The sequence below is a fragment of the Dermacentor variabilis genome, chromosome 2 (assembly GCF_050947875.1).
Source record: "Dermacentor variabilis isolate Ectoservices chromosome 2, ASM5094787v1, whole genome shotgun sequence".
Taxonomy (NCBI): Eukaryota; Metazoa; Arthropoda; class Arachnida; order Ixodida; family Ixodidae; genus Dermacentor; species Dermacentor variabilis.
In genome coordinates, this window is record NC_134569.1 from 267,085,431 (window position 1) to 267,108,588 (window position 23,158).

General features: G+C 45.4%; 1 protein-coding gene across 1 annotated transcript in view; it reads left to right on the plus strand.

The window, feature by feature from the left end:
* Positions 1–23,158, plus strand: part of Lamp1 (lysosome-associated membrane glycoprotein 1) — a 112,326-nt gene that overhangs the window by 39,403 nt on the left and 49,765 nt on the right. The window contains exons 2-3 of the mRNA XM_075682925.1: positions 2,056–2,303; positions 20,303–20,516. Coding sequence (XP_075539040.1) covers positions 2,056–2,303; positions 20,303–20,516 — 462 coding nt within the window. The remainder of the gene's footprint in view (positions 1–2,055; positions 2,304–20,302; positions 20,517–23,158) is intronic.

Sequence of the window (23,158 nt, forward strand, 5' to 3'; positions counted from 1 at the left end):
TATCTGCCACGCCTTGGGTGCCTTCAGAATTAGTCCTATACAAAGTCCATACATAGAATCGAATGAGGGTCGCTCTATCTGCAAAGAACATACATCAACTTCCCATATTTCCTCAAGGTGCACTCACTCTCAACATACTTGCTATAGCACCATGAACGATTTTATGTGTGCTATGTTGGTCCATAAAAGACCCTCAGTGACAGCCTTCCTCACTGTGTGTGAGGACACTTGGCGAAGGTGTGGGTGCCCTGCCACTCGAAAACCACCTTATGCCTCCACTGAAGCTACTACCACTGTGGCAGTGGCAGTTGGTAGAATGTGACACATTGTTTATCGAGGTGACAAAACTCTCTTCAGAGGCACAGATTCAAATGCACTTTTTAGAACTTTTTCAAAGTATTTTTGCACTGAATTATACTGATGCATCAGTCACGTGCTGGCGTGCCCATGCTGCTGTCTGTTCCTCTTCCTTTGAATATGCCATTACAGACGAGGCATGTGTAGCGCTGTTGGTGTTGAAACACATTGAGGAAGTCAATAATGTTAGGCTCTGTAAGCATTGTGAAACTTTAAGGCCACTGCAAAAACGTAAAGATGTCCTGTAAATGTTCATTCCCTCTTGGGCACTATTTATGCATCTCGCCAACATTGCTTAATTTGCTAGGTTCCTGATCATCAAGGGTAAAGTGCTTACCAACAAAACTGCCACATCCATTGCAAGCAATGCTATTAATTAATGCTTCCACAGCTTTTCCTGCTACAGGAATCAAGCCAATCCTATGCAAGAAACCGACAAGCTGTTGACAATGCTTGTGGGACGCTGAAACCATTATGAAGCTCCATGCAGTTAAGCTACAGTCCTCTACAACGCAAACACTACAAACTCGTGTCCTGTTCTGTCTGTTCGGGATGTGGCACACATTTTATGCTGGGGCCTGGTGGTGAACCTCCAACCTGTGGTCTATCGATGTGATGAGAGGCCAACTGACCTCAATGTTTTGCTAGAATGTCACATTCAAAGTATTTCCTTTTAGCCTACAGACGCATTCCTTTTCATCTGGCAATGTACCGTGGTACAGATACATTTTTAAAAATTAAATCGGTTTGTAACTTTTTACACGTTACTACATTGCGCATTATCAATCCAGAAGATCCATAGCACATCCACTTGCCAGCATTCAAGTGTGCTGGTGAGGCTACTGGCACGGAAATATTTTAGTGTCACCCTTCATAGCATACCTTTTATGTCCATAGCACACCTCGCATGTCATCATAGCTTGAATACATATACAGCATATTTTATGCAATTTACAATGAATACTTTTAGACCACTATACAGCCACTTTACATCTATCCGTCGTCATTGACTGCACATTCAACTAAACCATTCCATTTCTTGGCACCGTTTATCCATAACTGGCCCTTGTCAAAACCCCACACATTATCATTTTCACTTCAGCCTTTTAGTTAACTGCCTCAAATCTGCATCAGTGGGGAACAAGCGCACTGATCCAAACATCTTGCTTGCTTGCTTAATGTCAACTCTCGGCGGCTCTCTATGGGGATTGGCCTTCAAATGGGTGAGAAGCAGGTTTGGAGAGCGGTACTAAACTTTGGACTCTGCTTGTGAACTGCGCTCACTGCACATGACTACAAAATTTAGCCGAGAAGTTCACAGCTGTAATACTATTTCTAGGATGTGTTCTCTCGCCAAGCCACCACAAACCAACAAACCCATAAAAACATATGGTAGAAAAATGTATCCGATTTGCTGTAGCAAATTTGTCTCATATTGTGTCTAATTATCAGCAACGTCTTAGTACTCTGTCCATATTTGAATACTGAAGTTTATGTGAATTTGTGACAATTGTAATTCCAAGCTCCTTTTTAAGATGTCCTTGCCCTCTGAAAGTTTCTACTAAATTTTGCTTTTAGCTGTGAATGTACCCACTTTCCTTCAGTAGGATGGTTGGGCAGTGGATATTTATTAAAAGGCCAGGACCTCAGTACCTGGCATGGAATGTGATGTGGGTATTTCTGCCTACCTCCTTGCAGCACAAAATTCAACACTACCAGACTCTCATCAAAGCATGACTTCCCACTCTGAGACTGCAGCAGCCGGCAATACCACGCCAACGGCTTCACCAAACACTACCACTACACCAGCGCCACCAGCACCTCCGGCACCCAAGGAGGCCACTTTCAACAGCTACAATGTGACTGTGCCAGGCACCAACAACACCTGCATCCTGGTCAAGGCAGCCATCCAGCTCAGGGTTGCCTACGTCACAACTGACGAGCAGGTGAGTGTCTAGCAACTTGGAAAACATTCACATTTGTTCGAGAAATATTTTGTTAGAATATGAGCAATGTCAAGGGGGAAATACCCAAGTAAACAGCCCAATTTTTATATTCCTGTAGGTCAAGTGTGCCCCAACCTATCTCAACTGCCAATTTTGGAGGGATTTATTCATCCATTGTGTGCAGTACTGGTGCAACACAAGTGTACTAAGCTGCTGCTCACCGACAATCTACGGCACTGCTTGCAAGCATGTTAGGCAGTTTAGCATATTGCGGGGAAGTGTGCTAACAGGGGTGAATTTAGAGGCTGGCTTTAATCTGCTGCGGAGTAGTTTTGCCAATAGGTTCGAGGCCACGTTGTGGTTGTAGATAAAGGTGCACTGTTCTTGCTAGCAGCTTCATTGGTGTATTTTGCTACTGCACCGGTAGAGAGGCGAGGAGCACTATTAATGCACTTTGCTGGTGCACTATCAGTTGCTAATTTTCATTTGCTACTTGCCAGGTGGCACAAAGGGCTCTGTTAGTTTCCCAGGAGGTTCACTCCCTCAAGGAAACGGCCATTTAGGTAAAACCATACCTGCCAACTCTTCTGAATTTTCCGTAAAATGCACAAAATGTCGAGGACGGCAGAAGACTAGGTGGAGCGATGAAATTGTTGGAATGGGTTAGTGCAAAACAGGGCTAATTGAAGATCGCAGGGAGAGGCCTTTGTCCTGCAGTGGACATAAATTAGGCTGATGATGATGTATGAATTTCGAGCAGTCTTACAATTTTACGAATCTTGCTTGAAATTTTACTGATACATTTTATTTGCGAAAAAGAACCCCATGAAAATGTAGTAAAACTACACCCTGGCACTTTGCACTGCCACGAGACGGCAATACGTATGCATGGTATTATCAGCAGCTGCAATGTTGTAGTGAATTCTGTCATCTACTGGGGGGTCACAAATCCAAAGCTCGATAGTGCCTCTAGCACCTCCACAAACCTGTTGCCATGCTGTTGCCGTTCTTCGTGCGGGTTTGGACTTCAGCTGGCTTCAGTCACTGCAGTGTTGGCTTCGCCTTTTGTGTGACTAGCTGCCGCGTTGGACGCAGTGCTTCTCTGGCCTGTAGTGGCTTCGCAGTGCAATGGCACACTCAAAGCCCCAACAGTATTGAAATTTGTACACGGCACGATTTCCATTTCGTGCCGTTGAAGAAAGAAGTTTAGATTCTGCACGTGTACCTGTGATGTGAGCATCTCGCATGGCGGCAAGTCTGACATCAAGGTCCACATCGCTTCGAAAAAGCATCGGGGATACATGCGAGCCCCGGACAGCCAGCCAAGGCTAGCAAGTTTAGTTCTCAGCGACAACGATCTGTGATTCGGGCGGAATGCCTCTTCACGGCGTTTCTAGTTGAACACAACAACCCTCTGAGTGTCAGTGATCATGCTGGACTACTTTTCTGGAAGATGTTCCCCAAGTGCAAAGAAGCGAAACACTACACCTGTGAACGCACAAGGACGTCATTTGTTCGGGAACTGGCCGCCAACGTGGAGACTCCTTTTTTCTATTTTCTATCAGTGTGGATGGCAGTGACAATAGGGATACACAGCTTTACCCTATTGTTGCAACATATTTCGTTAAAAAAATGAGTCGAAAGCTGCCTCGGGACAATCCAAGGGGAAGTGACGGGTCACAAGGTTGCAAATGTGGTTCTGGACAAGATGAAGTCTCGGAATTTGCCTGTTGGAATCCTATTGGCTGTGTGTTCGGACAGTGCCAATGTCATGATGGGCAAGAAAAAGTTTTCGTACTGTATTGAGAGGCTCAACCAGGTTTGATAGGGGTTGGTTGCCCGTGCAATCTCGTCAACTTGGCCGTTCAAAAATGAGCTTCATCTCTTCCTGTAAAGGATGATGAAGCTTCGGTTGACATTTTTTACCTATAGAAAAGCTCGAAATGGAAAGATTGACTTAGAGTTCCAAAAAATGCATGATGCTGATGTTGGAAAGATGTTGAAGCATTCGCTGACATGTTGGCTGTCCTTGGGAAAGTGTTTCAAGAGGCTGCTTGACCAGTGGAAACCACTACTCAGCTTTTATTTATCTGAAACAAAGCAGTGCAACAAGCAGAGCTTGTTCTTTGGAGTAGTGTCAAATTCCGAAGACTTCCTCACAAACCTTCAAGAACCCTGCACTGACCCCAAAGCCTGCTACACATCTTCACAAGACTGCTGCAGGCCTTGGGGGAAAATATCAAGCAGCGATGAACTCTCGCTAAAGAGGAAAGAAGCTCATTGTGGACCTCAAGTAAAAAAAAAATTGGAGGACGCTTAAGCTTCGCCTTCAAGAGTGAAACGCGACAGTGTTCCCGTCGACCTGCCAAGGGGTGTAAGACAATGCGCTATGGCGCAGCGATCACTTATGAGGCGCCCCGCATCGGACTTTGCACCCACCAATCACGCGGTGAGCGCCGAGCAACGCAGCGTTCGGCGCGGCAACGAAACGTGCGCCTGAGCAAGGAGAACGAACCAAAGAACTCGGTGTCTCTGAGGGTGAAACGATCTACGCCTCGATGGGATCGTCCTCTATCTCGCTTGGGAGCACCACGCAGACGCATGACTCCTCCGAAGCAGCTCGGCACACATCGCAGGGAACGCTTTCCCCCCAGACGCGCTGCGGCGCAGCGTTACGTCAGAGGCGTCCCGCATCGGACGCTGCACTTAGGAATCGCGCTGTGAGTGGAAAGAGGAGCTGCATCGCCTAAACACGAGGGTTCGAGTGATGCACGCTGGAAGTTGGAAGGGGAGAGAGGGAGAAAACTTACTAAACGCAAGGGTAATGGAGCATCCTCGTACCGGTCCCCGCACGGCCCGAAGGGGAGAAGCGGGCGAGTGGCACGCCACGCGTTGGGGCAGCGCTGCACATTGCGAGGAGGGGTCTTCTGTGTTTGCTGCAAGATGGCTCTGCGTGTGCGCAGAGCGCAGCAGAAAAAATGTAGTGAGAATGTACTTCGCTACTCGTGTAACTGCGACTTCTGTAAGTTACATGCTCATAATTACCGATATACAGCGCAGTATAACTTTCTACGGCACGTTTCTAAGACAACACCGCATTCACTAGAGGTGCTTTTGTACCGCCTGAAGCATCGAACTTGTGGCTGAGTGGTAACGTCTCCGTTTCACACTCCGGAGACCCTGGTTCGATTCCCACCCAGCCCATCTTGCAAGTTGTTTTTTATTTATAAAGTGCCTCCCGGTATTCATCGCTCACGGCCAACGCCGCCGACGCCGACACCGGCTTTTCTGCGACACGAGCTCCTTAACGCTGTCGCGTTAAAAACTGAAACTTCATACCAAGGATTCTGGGGAAGCTAGCCAAGTGACCCGTGAGGAGTGCCTGTTTTATTTTTTATCGGAGCTAAACAGGGCATGCTGTCTTTTTCTCCAAAATGTTCTACCACTTTTTGAGAAGGTGAACTGCCTTCAGGCACAGGCTCCTCAGATTCATGTACTGAGGGACCTCTTGAACCGGCTTTTCAAGGATCTCCAGACTAGATTTGTGCGCCCAGGTGTCGTCAAGGCATGTCGCTCATTGCTGGAAGTTGGCTATGGAGCTGCAAAGAACCAGAAAGGGATGAAGACAGTCATTGGCAGCCCAACCTATTCTGTGGTTGAGACACTGAGCTGCATTGAGAGAGTTCCTTGCTGTGCGTCTGTACTTAACATTCATCATCATCATCATCAGCCTGGTTACGCCCACTGCAGGGCAAAGGCCTCTCCCATACTTCTCCAACAACCCCGGTCATGTACTAATTGTGGCCATGCGGTCCCTGCAAACTTCTTAATCTCATCCGCCCACCTAACTTTCTGCCGCCCCCTGCTACGCTTCCCTTCCCTTGGGATCCAGTCCGTAACCCTTAATGACCATCGGTTATCTTCCCTCCTCATTACATGTCCTGCCCATGCCCATTTCTTTTTCTTGATTTCAACTAAGATGTCATTAACTTGCGTTTGTTCCCTCACCCAATCTGCTCTTTTCTTATCCCTTAACTTAACATTAACATGGGATTAACATTACTTAACATTAGCATGGGATTACATTTGCCAAATTTCCGCTAGAAGACATCAATGTCAACATGGCTGAGGTTGCTTAAGTAGAAGCTCTGGAAAGTGCTTCATTCAACAGCGTACATCTCTTTATAATGGCATTCCCTGCTATCCTACCCCAGCAGAGTGCCGAATCAAAAGAAGCAATCAATGCACTTGAAGTTTAGTTTCTCAACTTGCAAGCATATCAGGTTCCACCTGACATATTGAATGAGCCAAGGTGCAACGTGCAGTGGTCGCAATTAGGAAGTGTTCGAAGTGTCGACGGATCACTCGGGTTCCACAGAAATTCAATGGTTATGCTGGATATTCTCCATTGCCCACAGCAATTCTGACTGTGAGAGTATATTCAGCACTGTGAACAATACTTGGAGTTTTGTTCATCTGTTTGTGAGAAAACACTCGAAAGTCTGGTGATGGGCAGGGGGCACCAGAGTCGTATTGGCTTTGAGCAAAGCTACACGGGGAAGTTTCTGAAGCAGGCAAAGTTGGCAACAGCGAAATCATTGCAAAAGTAAATTGTGCCCCAGTGGAGTTCTTGCTCTTTATTCTCCAGACATGAATTTCAACTTGTGGTTGTAAAAATGTAAGCTTGTCAAAAAGGTAAATCCCTTAAAAAACAGTGCTATAGTTTTACGAATTTCCAAATATTCAGATTGGCAAGTATGTTAAAACAGACTGAAGTGGAAATTTGGGGTAGTTGGTCTATGAACGGGAACTGGCTGCACATTTCAAACAACCCTGTTCATGGAGACCAGCGTAGAACTGTTTCTGCGTGGTTGGCTAGCCTGCAGCATGTGGTTCGCAAGATAAATCGTAAAAGGCTATGTATACTGTTTGTGCATATGCCGCCAGACTGGAGTGTCCTCTTTCGAAGGTCTTTGTGCTATCGCAGTGCTCAAAACTGTTCAAAGATTGGCTGCTTTTATTACGAAGGAGATGGAGTGAAGGCGTATTTGTGCACTTTACAGAAAAAAGATTACAATTCTTTCAAAAATCTAATTAATTAGTTGCTAATAACAGTTAATTACAGTTACTGCCCCACGGAAGTAATTGGAATTGTTGTTGAAAGGTAATTGCTTACTTTAATATTACTTAGCATTGCATGGAAACCGTAAATAAAGGGAGGTGGCTTGACTCTATCAGTGCATCCTCTCCAGCCCTTCACACATTGATCTTCACTAATAAAGAATTGCTTTTCAAATTTTTATTCCATGCTCTTCCCACATCATCTTGTGAAGACATTAACAGTGAGAGTGAAAACTTGCTCGATGTGCACGCTCGACAAGAGGGCTGTGTACTAACGTACAAACATTTGCCCAAAAGATTCTGGCTACAGGCATAGCTGCAGGACTCATTGTGGGAAGGATGTCACCCATGTACTTATTGTCATCCCTTTGGACACTAGTTCCTGCCAAATTTGTGCTCAAAGCTATGTCGCCTGTTGGCGCTTGTTTCGTTAAAAATAACTGTTTGAAACAGAACAGCGTGGTTTCCACGGGGACAAGCAGGGAGAAAGGACACCGACGAGCACTGACTTGCAACTGAAGTTTATTGCTTGGAAAGAAGAATATGTAACAGCTTCAACCAAGTCTTACCAACTTGGCCCAAACGTCGGTTTTAAAAATAACTTGTTACTGAATAAGTAAAAGAACTATGTACAATGAGCATTGCAAAGTAAATAAAGTAATTGGTAAATTACCAAATTGCCAAACAATTTAAAGCCTATCTCACAAGTTGGTTGCAGCATGGTGTAAGCTGGCTGGATTTCAACCAATAGGGAAGGTGAGCTCCTTTGTGTGGCTATTTAGCACTCACTTTCTTATGTGGCCTAATTGGACAAAGCCCGTACCATGATATCATGCGACAAGTCTCAGCGGATGCAAGTTCGAATCTGGATAGGTAGAGCTTAAAATTTTTTTTACAGTAATATTCTGTTGCTGCCCAATGCCAAATACACTACACCACACTGTTTCAGTAGTACTTTCATTTGTTTGCATTCTGTAGGATGCTTACCAGGTATCTGCAACCAACGATTTAAAGGCACCTATGGGTAGCTTATTTCTTGTAAGGTTGGTTGTGTTTTTATGAGTATTTCGTTTTACAGCCAAACTGTATATGGCTCACACTTCAGGATTTCTTTGTGGCATGGTCAGTCAGAATGCGCGATGCAACAAAGCCAAATTTTTCATGAATACGAGAAAACTATATCTGTATATCTAAATATCTATATCTTAGAAAAAATAATTCTGCAAGAGCCCGCTAAGATGTCTAACAATGGCGAGTTTCATTTACTTGTCATAATCTAATTTACCATGGAGTTGTAATCTTTCCGAAATTCCCGTCACTACATGGGCTTTTACGGGAGGAGTGACGTTACAAAGAACGGATGTAACTTGTGCTTCACTGAAATTATCCAGAAAAAATTTTATGCTTCATTGCTCTGACATCTATATTACCATGGAGATATTTATCTTAGCTGGTGTTGGGGATAATTATCAGTCGCAGCTTTAATACAGATAACATGATGTGCCGCTATGTAATTCCAGCAGCATCACAAAGCCAATATGCAACAGGCAGCCCCATGTTTTCGTGATGCCTCTTTATTGTGCAAGCAGGTTTATTCTGCAAGCATCACCATGTCACAACACGAAAGAAGACAAAAGAAAATATAACAGTTGTCTAACATATGCAGAGATGTAGAATGCCTGAAAGGGCAGGTTTTCATTTGTGCACATCAGAAAGATAGACTTCAAATCATGAACATAACAAATTTTTACGTAAATGTCAGACGCCTAATGTTGTGCATGTACAGCCTCCTGTCATTGCCCCTGGTTGAGTTAAGAAGCAAGCTTGTTGAACTACCAAGCCACTGCAGAAAAAATCATTCCACTCTGTGGAAGTGGATGACCAAGAAAGCTGTGTAGCATGCAACACAGGTGACAGAATTTTGAACATGGATAGACTCATTTACCGTTCTTTTTATACACAATTCGCGTAGACGACAGGGCTGCCACCCCAAGGAGCCGAAGGAAACTACACGCGTGACGTCTGGACAGGACCGCCACCACTGGAGAGTGGTCTACTCTCCAGTGGACCGCCATGAAAGAAACAGAAAGAGAATACAATGCACAAGAACAATTTCTCACTACATGTAAGCACTTCCGGCACACAGCAAGTTTCGTCTGCTTGGGTTACAATAGTTAAAATGTGCCCCATTCTGATGAGAGCTCCGCGGTCAGTCGGTTCGCGAGTACCATGATTCGACTTAGTTGGGTTCTGGGCTGCAAACGTAGGGACTGGCAATATGTCAAGGTGCGACATCGTGTCCCTCTGCGAAGCAGCAGATGAGCGGACTGGCTGCAGCGCATTGGACTGCCGCTATCTGATCGGCGCCAGGGTTTGCATGTTTGCGGCCGTCGCTTTACACCGGAGGATTACTACCGTAATAACGTTTCGAGAGTCCAGTATTATGGTAAACACAATCGCAAGGAGACAGGGCCTGGCCGTTTGACCCCGTCATTTCACGGGATAAGCAGAAGCTCGAATGTGTATGGTCTGCTTAGTGCATCCACCTGGTGGCACAAAGCTCAACCACAGAGTAGCAGTAATGAATTGTATTCTTCTTTACTGCTGGTGTAAATTTGTGGCAGGAGGGCAATCGTTAACATGTTGTTTTTGTAAATGTTTAAAATGTTTTAAACTTGGTTAGAGGAATATTAGCGCTTCGTTTGGCTGGTTAAGCTCTGTGCCAACAGGTGGCTGGACCATGCAGACCGATCAGGCTGCTCACGTACGCCTACGCTCAAGTTTCTTCATCAACTTGAGCTTATGCCTCCAGCCATCCGTCGATACGCCCAGCTAGCCTGTGGTTTACCGGAATACCAGACATGTTCACTGCTGCAACAGAATGCTCGCAACGCATGCTGCTTCGATAGCTCTTGCTTGGGGTCAACTGCCAAGCAGCTGGAAGTGAGTTTGGAGAGGCTTTGCGCGTTTGCTCCTCTAGAACCGAAAGTCGACGACACGACGTGCCGTCATGACAGAGCCAGTGAAGGTGTAGCTTAGCCCCGATCATTCGGCGAACGAGTTGAGGAGAAAATGCATGACTATGGAGGAGGGTAACTTGTAATCATCCGTAGCTCTCTTTATATGAGACGCTTCACACAAATTGTGGTGTGAATCATTAACTTTAGCTGTACCCTATGTGTCTACAGAATTTGTCTTTGCCATTTCAGGGGCCCTTCAAAATAGGTTGATGATGATGATGTGACTCTCCTTAATAAATAGACCCTTACTGCATAGGGAAGCCAGATTGGCTATTCTTCAGACTCTTAAGTTAGCTTATCACTTCACTCCTCACAAAACCAAGAAATTGAGTTTCTTTAATTTCAATAATCACTGCACATATTTACTTATTTATTTATACATAATACCCCTAAAGGCCCTCCCGGCTGAGGGTATTACATAGGGGGGAGGGGTACAGGCAATTATAAAGGAATAGAATACTCCAAACATCATGTGACATTAGAATATAAGTACCAAATACTGTTAATTCCGACAAGCACAAAGAATATCCAAAGAAGCAAAACATAAACAGGGCAGTAGTAAAAAATTCTACCAATAGTACATCTTCCAAACAACAGCATAAAATGAATCAAGATCTAAATCCTTAGAAATACAAAGTAAAAAGAAACAGTGCAGATGTAATATACACATCATGTCAAGCAGTAGTTAAGTTTTGCAATCTGTTGTCTGCCTTATCAGGATCTGTGGCAGTAGCAACACATGGAGGCAGAGCATTCCAGTCAGTTATGGTGCGTGGCATGAAAGAATGTGCGTAGTTAAATGTACGATATGGCAAGTGCTGAACTTTAAACGGATGATTGCATTTCTCAAAGTTTGAAGAGGGCGAATAAAAAGTATTAAGTGTTGAGTGATGGCACAGCTTATGAAAGTGATAAACATGCAGTTTTTCGGTAGTTGCACAGTTCTTGCAAACCTGCGCATTTCTTTACTGCTGTGATGCTGGCATGACGTGAGTAGTCGGATTAAATAAAACAAACTGCATGGTTCTGCAGTGATTCAATGTTATTTACTAAATATGCTTGAGGAAGATCCCAAATAGCCGAAGCATATTCAATTTTAGGTCTGGTTAGTGTACAGAAAGCCTATAATTCAAGGGGAGAAGGAGCATGCTTCAAGTTATGTTTTTGGAGACCTAATGACCGATTAGTGGATGCAGGAATAAGGTTAATATGGTGGTTCCATGTTAGGTCGGAATGAATGTGAGTACCCAGGTACTTATATTACCAATTCGACTGTAGCATTAGTTAAGGTATACATGGTTTTGGTTTGAGACTGACAGCTAGTAAAAAACATCGTTTTCGAAAGGTGAACTTGCACGAGCCAGGCAGAGATTGTAGGGCTGAGTGATCATCATTAGAATGAATTTTGTGGGAAAAACATTTCTCAGCAAAAAGTCTGATTTGGGAAGAAATGGAGTTAGGTAAATCGTTAATAACTATCAGAAAAAGCAAAGGGCCAAGCACGCTCTTGTGGCACGCTGGAATGTGCTTGGCTGAAAAATGAATTCCGGTTATTAACAGTGGTGAACTGGTACCTGGAAGAGAGAAAATCTTTCATCATCATCATCCTGGTTACGCCCACGGCAGGGCAAAGGCCTCTCCCATACTTCTCCAACAACCCCGGTCATGTACTAATTGTGGCCATGTCCCTGCAAACTTCTTAATCTTATCCACTCACCTAACTTTCTGCCGCCCCCTGCTACGCTTCCCTTCCCTTGGAATCTAGTCCGTAACCCTTAATGATCATCGGTTTTCTTCCCTCCTCATTACATGTCCTGCCCATGCCCATTTCCTTTTCTTGATTTCAACTAAGATGTCATTAACTCGTGTTTGTTCCCTCACCCAATCTGCTCTTTTCTTATCCCTTAACGTTACACCCATCATTCTTCTTTCCATAGCTTGTTGCATCGTCCTCAATTTAAGTAGAACCCTTTTCGTAAGCCTCCAGGTTTCTGCCCCAAAGGTGAGTACTGGTAAGACACAGCTATTATACACTTTTCTCTTGAGGGATAATGGCAACCTGGGGTGCAATCGGAGATGGTTGTTCGGCACGTTCGTTCGGTTACCGGCGCGTGCGATTGATCTACTCCGCGCCGACATCGCCAGCCGCGGGGTGCGGCCACGTTTCTGGTGACGTCAAAATGACGACACGAACCTGTCAATCACCCTCCCACCGAGCATTTCGTCTGCTAGGTGCCGAACCAGATGGGAGCTGGGAAGTTTGGAGCGATCATACGGCTTCGCATGGCACGTCTGGTAGATTGGATCCAACAGGCGGCTGCAGCAATGGCGCTTCCGTTGGGAACTTTGGTTGTTGCGCTGGCGTGTCTAGAGGAAGGAGGAGAGCGGGTGGCGGTTTGAATAAATGGCAGAAAGTGAATTCCGGCATCTTTCTTGTTTCTCGAAACAAATAATTCGTTGGTTGTACAGAAAAATCGACCCCATCATCGGTGCCAGCAAGCCCCTGGAATGTTGTCGCTGCCTCTTGAAAAGTGTGCCACTCTTCCCTTCGTTTTTTTTTCTTCTTGCTGTGCGCGACACCACCCAGGGACGACGCAAAGAAACTAATAGTGATAAATTGCATTAGTCCCACGTACTACTATTTGAAAACGTGTTTGGGCTTGAAAAAAAACATTTTTTAGATAGATTTCATTCATTTGGAAGACGAGAAACATTTGGTTTCGTAGTATACTGTCTGCAAGCAGACGACAAACGACGGACGTAAACTTCCGGGGAGGTCACCGCTTCCTGATTGGCTGCTCTCTACGCCCCGCTGTCACAAATTTTGCATACTGCAACTTTGTGACATTGCAGCAACTGAACAGAACGCGTATCGAACAAAATATCTACGATCCTGCCCCTGCTGTTCATGATCTGAGAATGCCTGCCCAACGCACACCAGCCCATTCTTATTCTTCTGATTATTTCCGTCTCATGATCCGGATCCGCCGTCACTACCTGCCCTAAGTAGATGCATTTGCTGTTCTCTTCCGAGACTGTTAAACATTACTTTAGTTTTCTGCAGATTAATTTTTAGACCCACTCTTCTGCTTTGCCTCTCCAGGTCAGTGAGAATGCATTGCAATTGGTCCCCTGAGTTACTAAGCAAGGCAATATCAGTGAATCGCAAGTTACTAAGGTATTCTCCATTAACTCTTATCCCCAATTCTTCCCAATCCAGGTCTCTGAATACCTCCTGTAAACATGCTGTGAATAGCATTGGAGAGATCGTATCTCCCTGCCTGATGCCTTTCTTTATTGGGATTTTGTTGCTTTTTTTATAGAGGACTACAGTGGCTGTGGAGCCGCTATAGATATCTTTCAGTATTTTTACATAAGGCTCCTCTACACCCTGATTCCGTAATGCGTCCATGACTGCTGAGGTTTCGACAGAATCAAACGCATTTTTGTAATCAATGAATGCTATATATAAGGGTTAGTTATATTCCGCACATTTCTCTATCGCCTATTATTGAATAGCCTTTGCGGAATCCTGCCTGGTCCTTTGCCTGACAGAAGTCTAAGGTGTTCCCGATTTTATTCGCGATTACCTTAGTAATTAGGTTGTAGGCAACTGACAGTAAGGTGATCGGTCTATAATTTTTCAAGTCTTTGGTGTCCCCTTTCTTATGGATTAGGATTATCTTAATGTTCTTCCTAGATTTCGGTACGCTCGAGGTCATGAGGCATTGCGTATACAGGGTGGCCAGTTTGTTCTAGAGAAACTGGCCACCATCCTTCAACAAATCTGCTGTTATCTGATCCTCCCCAGCTGCCTTCCCCCTTTGCATAGCTCCCAAGGCTTTCTTCTGGCGTTACCTGTGGGATTTCGAATTCCTCTAGACTATTCTCTCTTCCATTATCGTCGTGGGTACCACTGGTACTGTATAAATCTCTATAGAACTCCTCAGCCACTTGAACTATCTCATCCATATTAGTAATGATATTGCCGGCTTTGTCTCTTAACGCATACGTCTGATTCTTGCCAATTCCTAGTTTCTTCTTCGCTGATTTTAGGCTTCCTCCGTTCCTGAGAGCATGTTCAATTCTATCAATATTATACTTCCTTATGTCAGCTGTCTTACGCTTGTTGATTAACTTTGAAAGTTCTGCCAGTTCTATTCTAGCTGCAGATTTAGAGGCTTTCATACATTGCCGTTTCTTGATGAGATCTTTTATCTCTACCCGCCGTGGTTGCTCAGTGGCTATGGTGTTGGGCTGCTGAGCACGAGGTCGCGGGATCGAATCCCGGCCATGGCGGCCGCATTTCGATGGGGGCGAAATGCGAAAACACCCGTGTGCTTAGATTTAGGTGCACATTAAAGAACCCCAGGTGGTCGAAATTTCCGGAGTCCTCCACTACGGCGTGCCTCGTAATCAGAAAGTGGTTTTGGCACGTAAAACCCCAAATATTATTATTATTATTATCTCTTATCTCCTGCGATAGCTTACTGGTATCCTGTCTAATGGAGTTACCGACTTCTATTGCACACTCCTTAATGATGCCCTCAAGATTGTTGTTCATTGCTTCAACACCAAGGTCCTCTTCCTGAGTTAAAGCCGAATACCTGTTCTGTAGCTTGATCTGGAATTCCTCTATTTTCCCTCTTACCGCTAACTCATTGATCGGCTTCTTATGTACCAGTTTCTTCCGTTCCCTCCTCAGGTCTAGGCTAATTCGAGTTCTTACCTTCCTATGGTCACTGCAGCGCACCTTGCTGAGGACATCCACATCTTGTATGATGCCAGGGTTAGCGCAGAGTATGAAGTCCATTTCATTTCTAGTCTCGCCGGTCGGGCTCCTCCACGGCCACTTTCGGCTATCCCGCTTGCTGAAGAAGGTATTCATTATCCGCATATTCTGTTTTTCAATGTCTACTGATAACTCTCCCCTGCTATTCCTTGTGCCTATGCCATATTCCCCCACTGCCTTGTCTCCAGCCTGCTTCTTGCCTACCTTGGCATTGTAGTCGCCCATCAGTATAGTGTATTTTTTTTTCGCTCTACCCATCGCTGATTCCACGTCTTCATAGAAGCTTTAGACTTCCGGGTCATCATGACTGGATGTAAGGGCGTAGACCTGTACAACCTTCATTTTGTACCTCTAATTAGGTTTCACAAGACCTGCCACCCTCTCGTTAATGCTATGGAATTCCTGTATGTTACCAGCTATATTCTTATTGATCAGGAATCTGACTCCTAATTCTCGTCTCTCCGCGAAGCCCTGGGAGCACAGGGCGTGCCCGCTTTTTAGCACTGTATGTGCTTCTTTCGGCCTGCTAACTTCACTGAGCTCTATTATATCCCATTTACTGCCCTCTAATTCCTCCAATAGCACTGCTAGAATCGCCTCACTAGATTACGTTCTAGCGTTAAACATTGCCAGGTTCATATTCTAATGGCAGCCTGTCCGGAGCCACGGATTCTTAGCACCCTCTGCTGCGTCGCAGGTCTGACCGCCGCCGTGGTCAGTTGCTTCGCAGCTGCTGGGGACTGAGGGCTGGTGTTTGAGTGTTGTGTTCATTCATATAGGAGGTTGTGGGCAAGTACTGCACCAGGGTGGCCAATCCTTCTCTGGTGAGGGAGTGCGTTACCGGTTCTGGTCACCAGGATCAGGCCACACTCCAGGCCTGTTGGTGCAATTTTATCAACACGCGGATTTTTTTTTAACCCTTTGAGGGTGGAATTATTTTGAAAACTTTCCCAGGTGGTCAAATTACTTTATTGCGGATCTTGAATGTACAAGATGTATAAAGTCGGGAATAAATAGTAAAAAAAAATTTAGGAACAGTATTTGGGTGTCTTCTTCACTCAGAACTGCAACATGTTCAATAGTATTTCAGTGTGGTACTCCTTGAAACACGGGTCTCCGCACAGCGCCTTATCGCAGTCTGCACACCTAAAATGCGTGTATGTTCTTCTCTTGGAGCGACGAGTTGTGCTGGCGCACACATGACATCATCTCTGCGTGTGGCTGCCGTGGGCAGAGGTCTGAGGCACCTTCTCGCGTAAGCGCGTTGCCGCAGAGAGCGAGAATACCTCGTGAGCGGCGGTGATAAACAAGCTAAGAGCAGCGTCAATCAAGATAGAAATCAACTTCCGCCACTTCTGCAATAGTGTGCAGACAAAGAGAAAAATCACGTTTTACGCACCTCCGTTGCGATCACGCGGAGGAACCGAAACCGCACTGCTGCTGGGAGCGAGAATACCTCGCAAGCGGCGGTTATAAACATGCTAAGAGCAGCACCAATAAAGATAGATATTTACTTCCTCCACCTCTGCAAGAGAGTGCTGACAAAGAGAAAAATGACGTTTCGCGCGTCTCCGTTGCGATCACGCAGCGAAACCAAAACTGCAAAAGGGGTGTAGCCCCTTTTGTGACAGCGGGGCGTAGAGAGCAGCCAATCAGGAAGCGGTGACCTCCCCGGAAGTTTACGTCCGTCGTTTGTCGTCTGCTTGCAGACAGTATACTGCGAAACCAAATGTTTCTCGTCTTCCAAATGAATGAAATCTATCTAAAAAATGTTTTTTTTCAAGCCCAAACACGTTTTCAAATAGTAGTACGTGGGACTAATGTAATTTATCACTATTAGTTTCTTTGCGTCGTCCCTGGGTGGTGTCGCGCACAGCAAGAAGAAAAAAAAACGAAGGGAAGAGTGGCACACTTTTCAAGAGGCAGCGACAACATTCCAGGGGCTTGCTGGCACCGATGATGGGGTCGATTTTTCTGTACAACCAACGAATTATTTGTTTCGAGAAACAAGAAAGATGCCGGAATTCACTTTCTGCCATTTATTCAAACCGCCACCCGCTCTCCTCCTTCCTCTAGACACGCCAGCGCAACAACCAAAGTTCCCAACGGAAGCGCCATTGCTGCAGCCGCCTGTTGGATCCAATCCACCAGACGTGCCATGCGAAGCCGTATGATCGCTCCAAACTTCCCAGCTCCCATCTGGTTCGGCACCTAGCAGACGAAATGCTCGGTGGGAGGGTGATTGACAGGTTCGTGTCGTCATTTTGACGTCACCAGAAACGTGGCCGCGCCCCGCGGCTGGCGAAGTCGACGCGGAGTAGATCAATCGCGCGCGCCGGTAACCGAACGAACGCGCCGAACAACCATCTCCGATTGCACCCCAGGTTGCCATTATCCCTCAAGAGAAAAGTGTATAATAGCTGTGTCTTACCAGTACTCACCTTTGGGGCAGAAACCTGGAGGCTTACGAAAAGGGTTCTACTTAAATTGAGGACGATGCAACAATTTGGGCCCCAAGAAGGTAGCCCAAATTTGAAATGCTTCTTGTAAGTCCTAAGAGGTGGCAGCACCTCCCAGTAAGCATGCATCATCATTATGGCGCGAAATTTCAAACGGGGGGTCGAAACCGTACCCGTACGGCAAAGATCTTGTGGGACAGAAAACTGCCGCCGTACATGTACGGCTAAAACCTTCAAATTGTTAATCCGGTGGAAAATTGCGCGGCACCAGGATTCGAACCATGGACCTCTTCACGCGAGGTGGGTGTTCTACCTCTATGACACCGCTGCACTCTGAAAATCTTTAGAAGGTGAATATTTAGCAGTTTTAATTTGCTTAGTAAGTTTGTGAGGTACCCTATCGAAAGCTTTGGAAAGATCTAGAAATAAAGTCAACTTGAATACCAGCATCAAGAGATGAATGCAGATTGTGAATGAATCCAGCAAGTTGCATTTCACACGAGTAGCCTTTACGGAAGCCATGTTGGTATTTAAAGATGTTGTGTTCTCCTAAATAGTTAATTACTTGTGAATAAACCATGTGTTCAAGAAGTTTAAAAACCGGGCTAGTTGAACCCTTCGAGGGTCAATTTTCTTTTTTTTGCCAAGTGCGAACCCCCAGGGTTGAATTTCTTTATTGCAGATTTAAAATCTTTCGACACCTATTTAGAAAAGAAATTACCATACTTTTTTTTTAGTTACCATAAAGTGAAAAAAATTTTTGTTCATTGATGAGTTTAGGTGGACTTTTATAAGTACTTATAGTAAGAATAAAAAGTAAATGCACTGATGTGAATATATTCTGCTCGACTTGCAGCAGAGCAACCACCCATAGACTGAGTGATGTCAGTCAGGAACTTGCACTAGTCCTTCGTTTCGTTGCCAACAAAGAGCAATCTGTTTTCGTGAGCAGTCTCCAGAAAAGAAATGCAGGCGTGGCAGCATCGTTTTTATACGGCGGCATCATCCACCATATACCATCGTCCGCCTATAAACAGATCTAATCATACCGCTGTTGCGTGAGCATCTTAGGGTTACCCTTTGATAGATTAGAAACCAGATAGACATTGGTTTTTACGAGCGCAACAAACAGAAACTGCCTGCGAGACTGCAATTAAAACTAACCATCGCACGCACTATTTGTTGCTGAAACCCTATCTTAAACAAGTTGTGGAATGAAAACCAAGAGATTACGAAGTGAAAAAAGATCCCTTGTATCCACACAGGTTAACGGCAGTTGCTGGGCAACAGTTGAAAAATATGTGCATTTTTCACACATACAGATGACGCCGTCAATATGACATTCACGAGGCTTGCTCACGGCGCAGTATACTTGTGGCGTTGACCGTCAAAAGGCTATGATTGTAGCATTGTTTTGCTGGGTTTTAAGCGGGAAGTCGACTTTTGTAAGGCTAAAGGGAAAATTTGAAAACGGCCTTCCGTGACGTTGCCGCGAGGTTCCTATAATGCTTCACATTGGACGGAGCTCGTTCAGTAAACCCGCGCGGTCCTTCGGCTCTGGCATACGATGAGGGGAAGGAACTTAAGGCAGAGGGTGTTTGCAGTTGCGCTAGACTCCTGGCAGTATAGTAACAGGGCATTCAATTTCTTCCACCTCCTCCAATAACAAGCTGGTTTAAAAAATCTATTATTTCGGTAAAACTATCCATAGATAGCATTTCAGAACTCCCAGTGTATAAGTAAAATTTGAAATGGGGCCCTTTAATCTGATTTGAGCAGAATTGAGGCTACCATTTTGCATTCAATTTACAAAGAAGGTGAGTCGTACAAAACTAAATTCTGGGGTTTTAGGTGTCAAAAGCACCATGTGATTATGATCCACGGCTCAGTGGGGGACTCTTGATTAAGTTTAGTGACCACCTAACTAATGTCCACGTAAATTTGTAAGTACAGAAGCGTTTTTGCACTTCACCCCCATCGAACACTCAACCTCGGCAGCAGTGCAATGCCATAGCCAGCAAGGGTGGCAAGTCATGTCATAGCAGTGGGCAACAATGGCGGCGACCGTGGGCGCATTCATAACTGCACCACACAGAGAAGCCCACTGGCAATGCAGAACAGCACTCGCCTGCATTTAAATTTGTGTGATCATAGGTGCAGTGATGTCTAATTTCCTTTTGAGGAGTGGGATGCACCATGGTCCTAAATGGGCCTATCTGCCTTTGAGCCTTGCAGAATATCCCCCTGGTGTGGATAAGCAAAACTTTCAGCAGTGTTCCAATAATGGCACCTGCATGCTCAATGCTTTGTTTACTGCATGTAGGCAAGTGGGAATGACTTTGCATCCATTGAAATAGACAGGGCAAAGTGGGAGAGAACAGTTGTAGCTTAGCTGAACAATACAAGACATGGAAATTGTTCATCAACTTGTGTGGCAGTTATGGCCCCTGCTGGTGCATGTCATAAATGGCAAAAGGTTTCTTGGCAATTTTATTAAATTTCTTAATGCAAACGAGTTTTGCTGGTTGGCATTTGTTCCACAAGATTGCATGCAATTTGGGACGTTTCTGTGGCGCACCACAAGCTGCTTCTTTTTGCTTCCCCCAGGTGATGGAAGCTGTCCTGGCCCTGGATAATGAGACGGTGGTCGACCGTGAGCGCAGCAGCTGCAGCTCTCCTCTTGGCGAGCAGTCCCTCGTGCTGCGCTTTGGCAACAACAGCCTCTCCTTGGTGTTTGCCAAGAATGGCACGGTCTACCTGCGTGAAGTTGCTGTCGACTACTACACCAGCCCGGCCCTCTTCCCACATGCTGCAAAGCCTGGTAGGTGGGCAGCAGTGGTTGCAGTGTGCGGCACTACACGCGAGACAGCCGTGACACGTTTTGTGTGATGACATAAACAGCTGCAATAACGGGGGCAGGCCACAATGTTTTGTATGTACAAAAGCAACACTACGGGCAAGTCCACACATACACTTACTGGTGGGTGCACGCAGACTCCTATGCACCTTGCAAGAAGTGGCAGTCTGCATCTAGAAGAGACGCGCTCCTTGGCAGACAGTTTCATAAAATGCTATTGACAATGCTTCAGATTGCTTAAATATTTATAAGCATAACTGTTTTATTTTTAGTAATGTAGATCAGCACGAAAAGGAAAGAAAAAGCACTTTCTCACGTGACATAAATCGGCCTCATCGAGAGTTTAACTGCAGTATAGCTGTGTAGTTGGGCGACTCGAGGCAGCTCAAATGCTGATATTCGTTTCGAACAGATCTTCACATTTTCGTGTGCATGGCTTTTCCTGCATCATCTGGGCATATGCAGGGGCACAGATGTGAGCTTGCACATGCTGCCAAGTGTACACGTGCTCTGGCCTTTAGACCGGTGCTTCTTTTTCATGCTTCAAAGCCATCGGCAAGCAGTGCAGGGGCAGAGCCTGTGCCACTGCTCAGGGCGGCAAATCCTTTGAATGAAGAACACTGCTCTGAAGAACAGGAAGCTTGGTAGCAAATGTTGAACTATGCGTAGCATAGAAGAGCGCACGACAGCACAAAAAGCTGCACACCAAACATAAATGGCTACGATGGCTGCAGTGGCTACGGCTGCCATCTGATCAGTGCTTGAATGCTGGTTCGAGGATGCGAGATAATGAAAATGGTGGCAGTGGTGGCTTAGATTAATGCTGCTTTGGACCTGCGGTCGCAGCAAGAAGTTAAAAAAATCACATGGCGAAAGGTTTCAGCGTCTGCGAAATTTTGGATATCCTTATATATTGGCTCTGTGGCGTACTGTACTTCCCAGAGTCTTAATGTGCCCCCGATTTTAACACGCACCTGATGTCCATGACCGAAAAAAACTAGAACTTCGAAGCCAGATTCTAACGCCCACGCAACTTCCGTGACTGCAAGAAATGAACTCTTCAAAATTTTATTTTTGAAGAATGCACAACCTCTTCATTAGTCACATACTGCATTCACCATCGCTCTCGGAAAGCTGTTTTTCACCATCAGTCTTCAGTGCTGTCCACAGTTTGAAATGCCGCATTTTTTTAAGGACTTCACAACCCTGGCCGATAGAGCCCCAATCCAAGCTTCCACCACCCACCTTGCCACTTCCCACGCTTCAGCGTGTTGCTGACTATGAATGTGTGGCTTCCATTCATCAATCACCAAGTGCCCGAATGTGGTCCTTGACAGGCTTGTTAATGCACATGTCTAGTGGCTGGAGCTGGGAAGTCATCCTGCCCGGTATTACCACCAGGTCTGTGTGGCAAGCTGCAGGCTTGTTGATATCCTCGTCCAGGTGGCACTTGGCCTCTTGCTACCAGCGGGCCTCTTGCGCCACACACAGTCTATTCAATCAAGGACGAGGTCAGTGTTCATCCAACCTTTCTCATTGGCGCGCACTCATCATCATCAGCCTGGTTACGCCCACTGCAAGGTAAAGGCCTCTCCCATACTTCTCCAACAACCCCGGTCATGTACTAATTGTGGCCATGTCATCCCTGCAAACTTCTTAATCTTATCCACCCACCTAACTTTCTGCCTGCTACGCTTCCCTTCCCTTGGGATCCAGTCCGTAACCCTTAATGACCATCGGTTATCTTCCCTCCTCATTACATGTCCTGCCCATGCCCATTTCCTTTTCTTGATTTCAACTAAGATGTCATTAACTCTCATTTGTTCCCTCACCCAGTCTGCTCTTTTCTTATCCCTTAACGTTACACCCATCATTCTTCTTTCCATAGCTCATTGCGTCGTCCTCAATTTAAGTAGAACCTTTTTCTAAGCCTCCAGGTTTCTGCCCCGTAGGTGAGTACTGGCAAGACACAGCTATTATACACTTTTCTCTTGAGGGATAATGGCAACCTGCTGTTCATGATCTAAGAATGCCTGCCAAACGCACCCCAGCTCATTCTTATTCTTCTGATTATTTCAGTCTCATGATCCGGATCCGCCGTCACTACCTGCCCACTACTTCCAGTGCCTCGCTACCTATTGTAAATTGCTGTTCTCTTCCGAGACTGTTAAACATTACTTTAGTTTTCTGCAGATTAATTTTTAGACCCACTCTTCTGCTTTGCCTCTCCAGGTCAGTGAGCATGCATTGCAATTGGTCCCCTGAGTTACTAAGCAAGGCAATATCAGTGAATCGCAAGTTACTAAGGTATTCTCCATTAACTCTTATCCCCAATTCTTCCCAATCCAGGTCTCTGAATACCTCCTGTAAACACGCTGTGAATAGCATTGGAGATATCGTATCTCCCTGCCTGACACCTTTCTTTATTGGGATTTTGTTGCTTGCTTTATGGAGGACTACGGTGGCTGTGGAGCCGCTATAGATATCTTTCAGTATTTTTACATACGGCTCGTCTACACCCTGATTCCGCAATGCCTCCATGACTGCTGAGGTTTCAACAGAATCAAAAGCTTTCTCGTAATCAATGAAAGCTATATATGATGGTT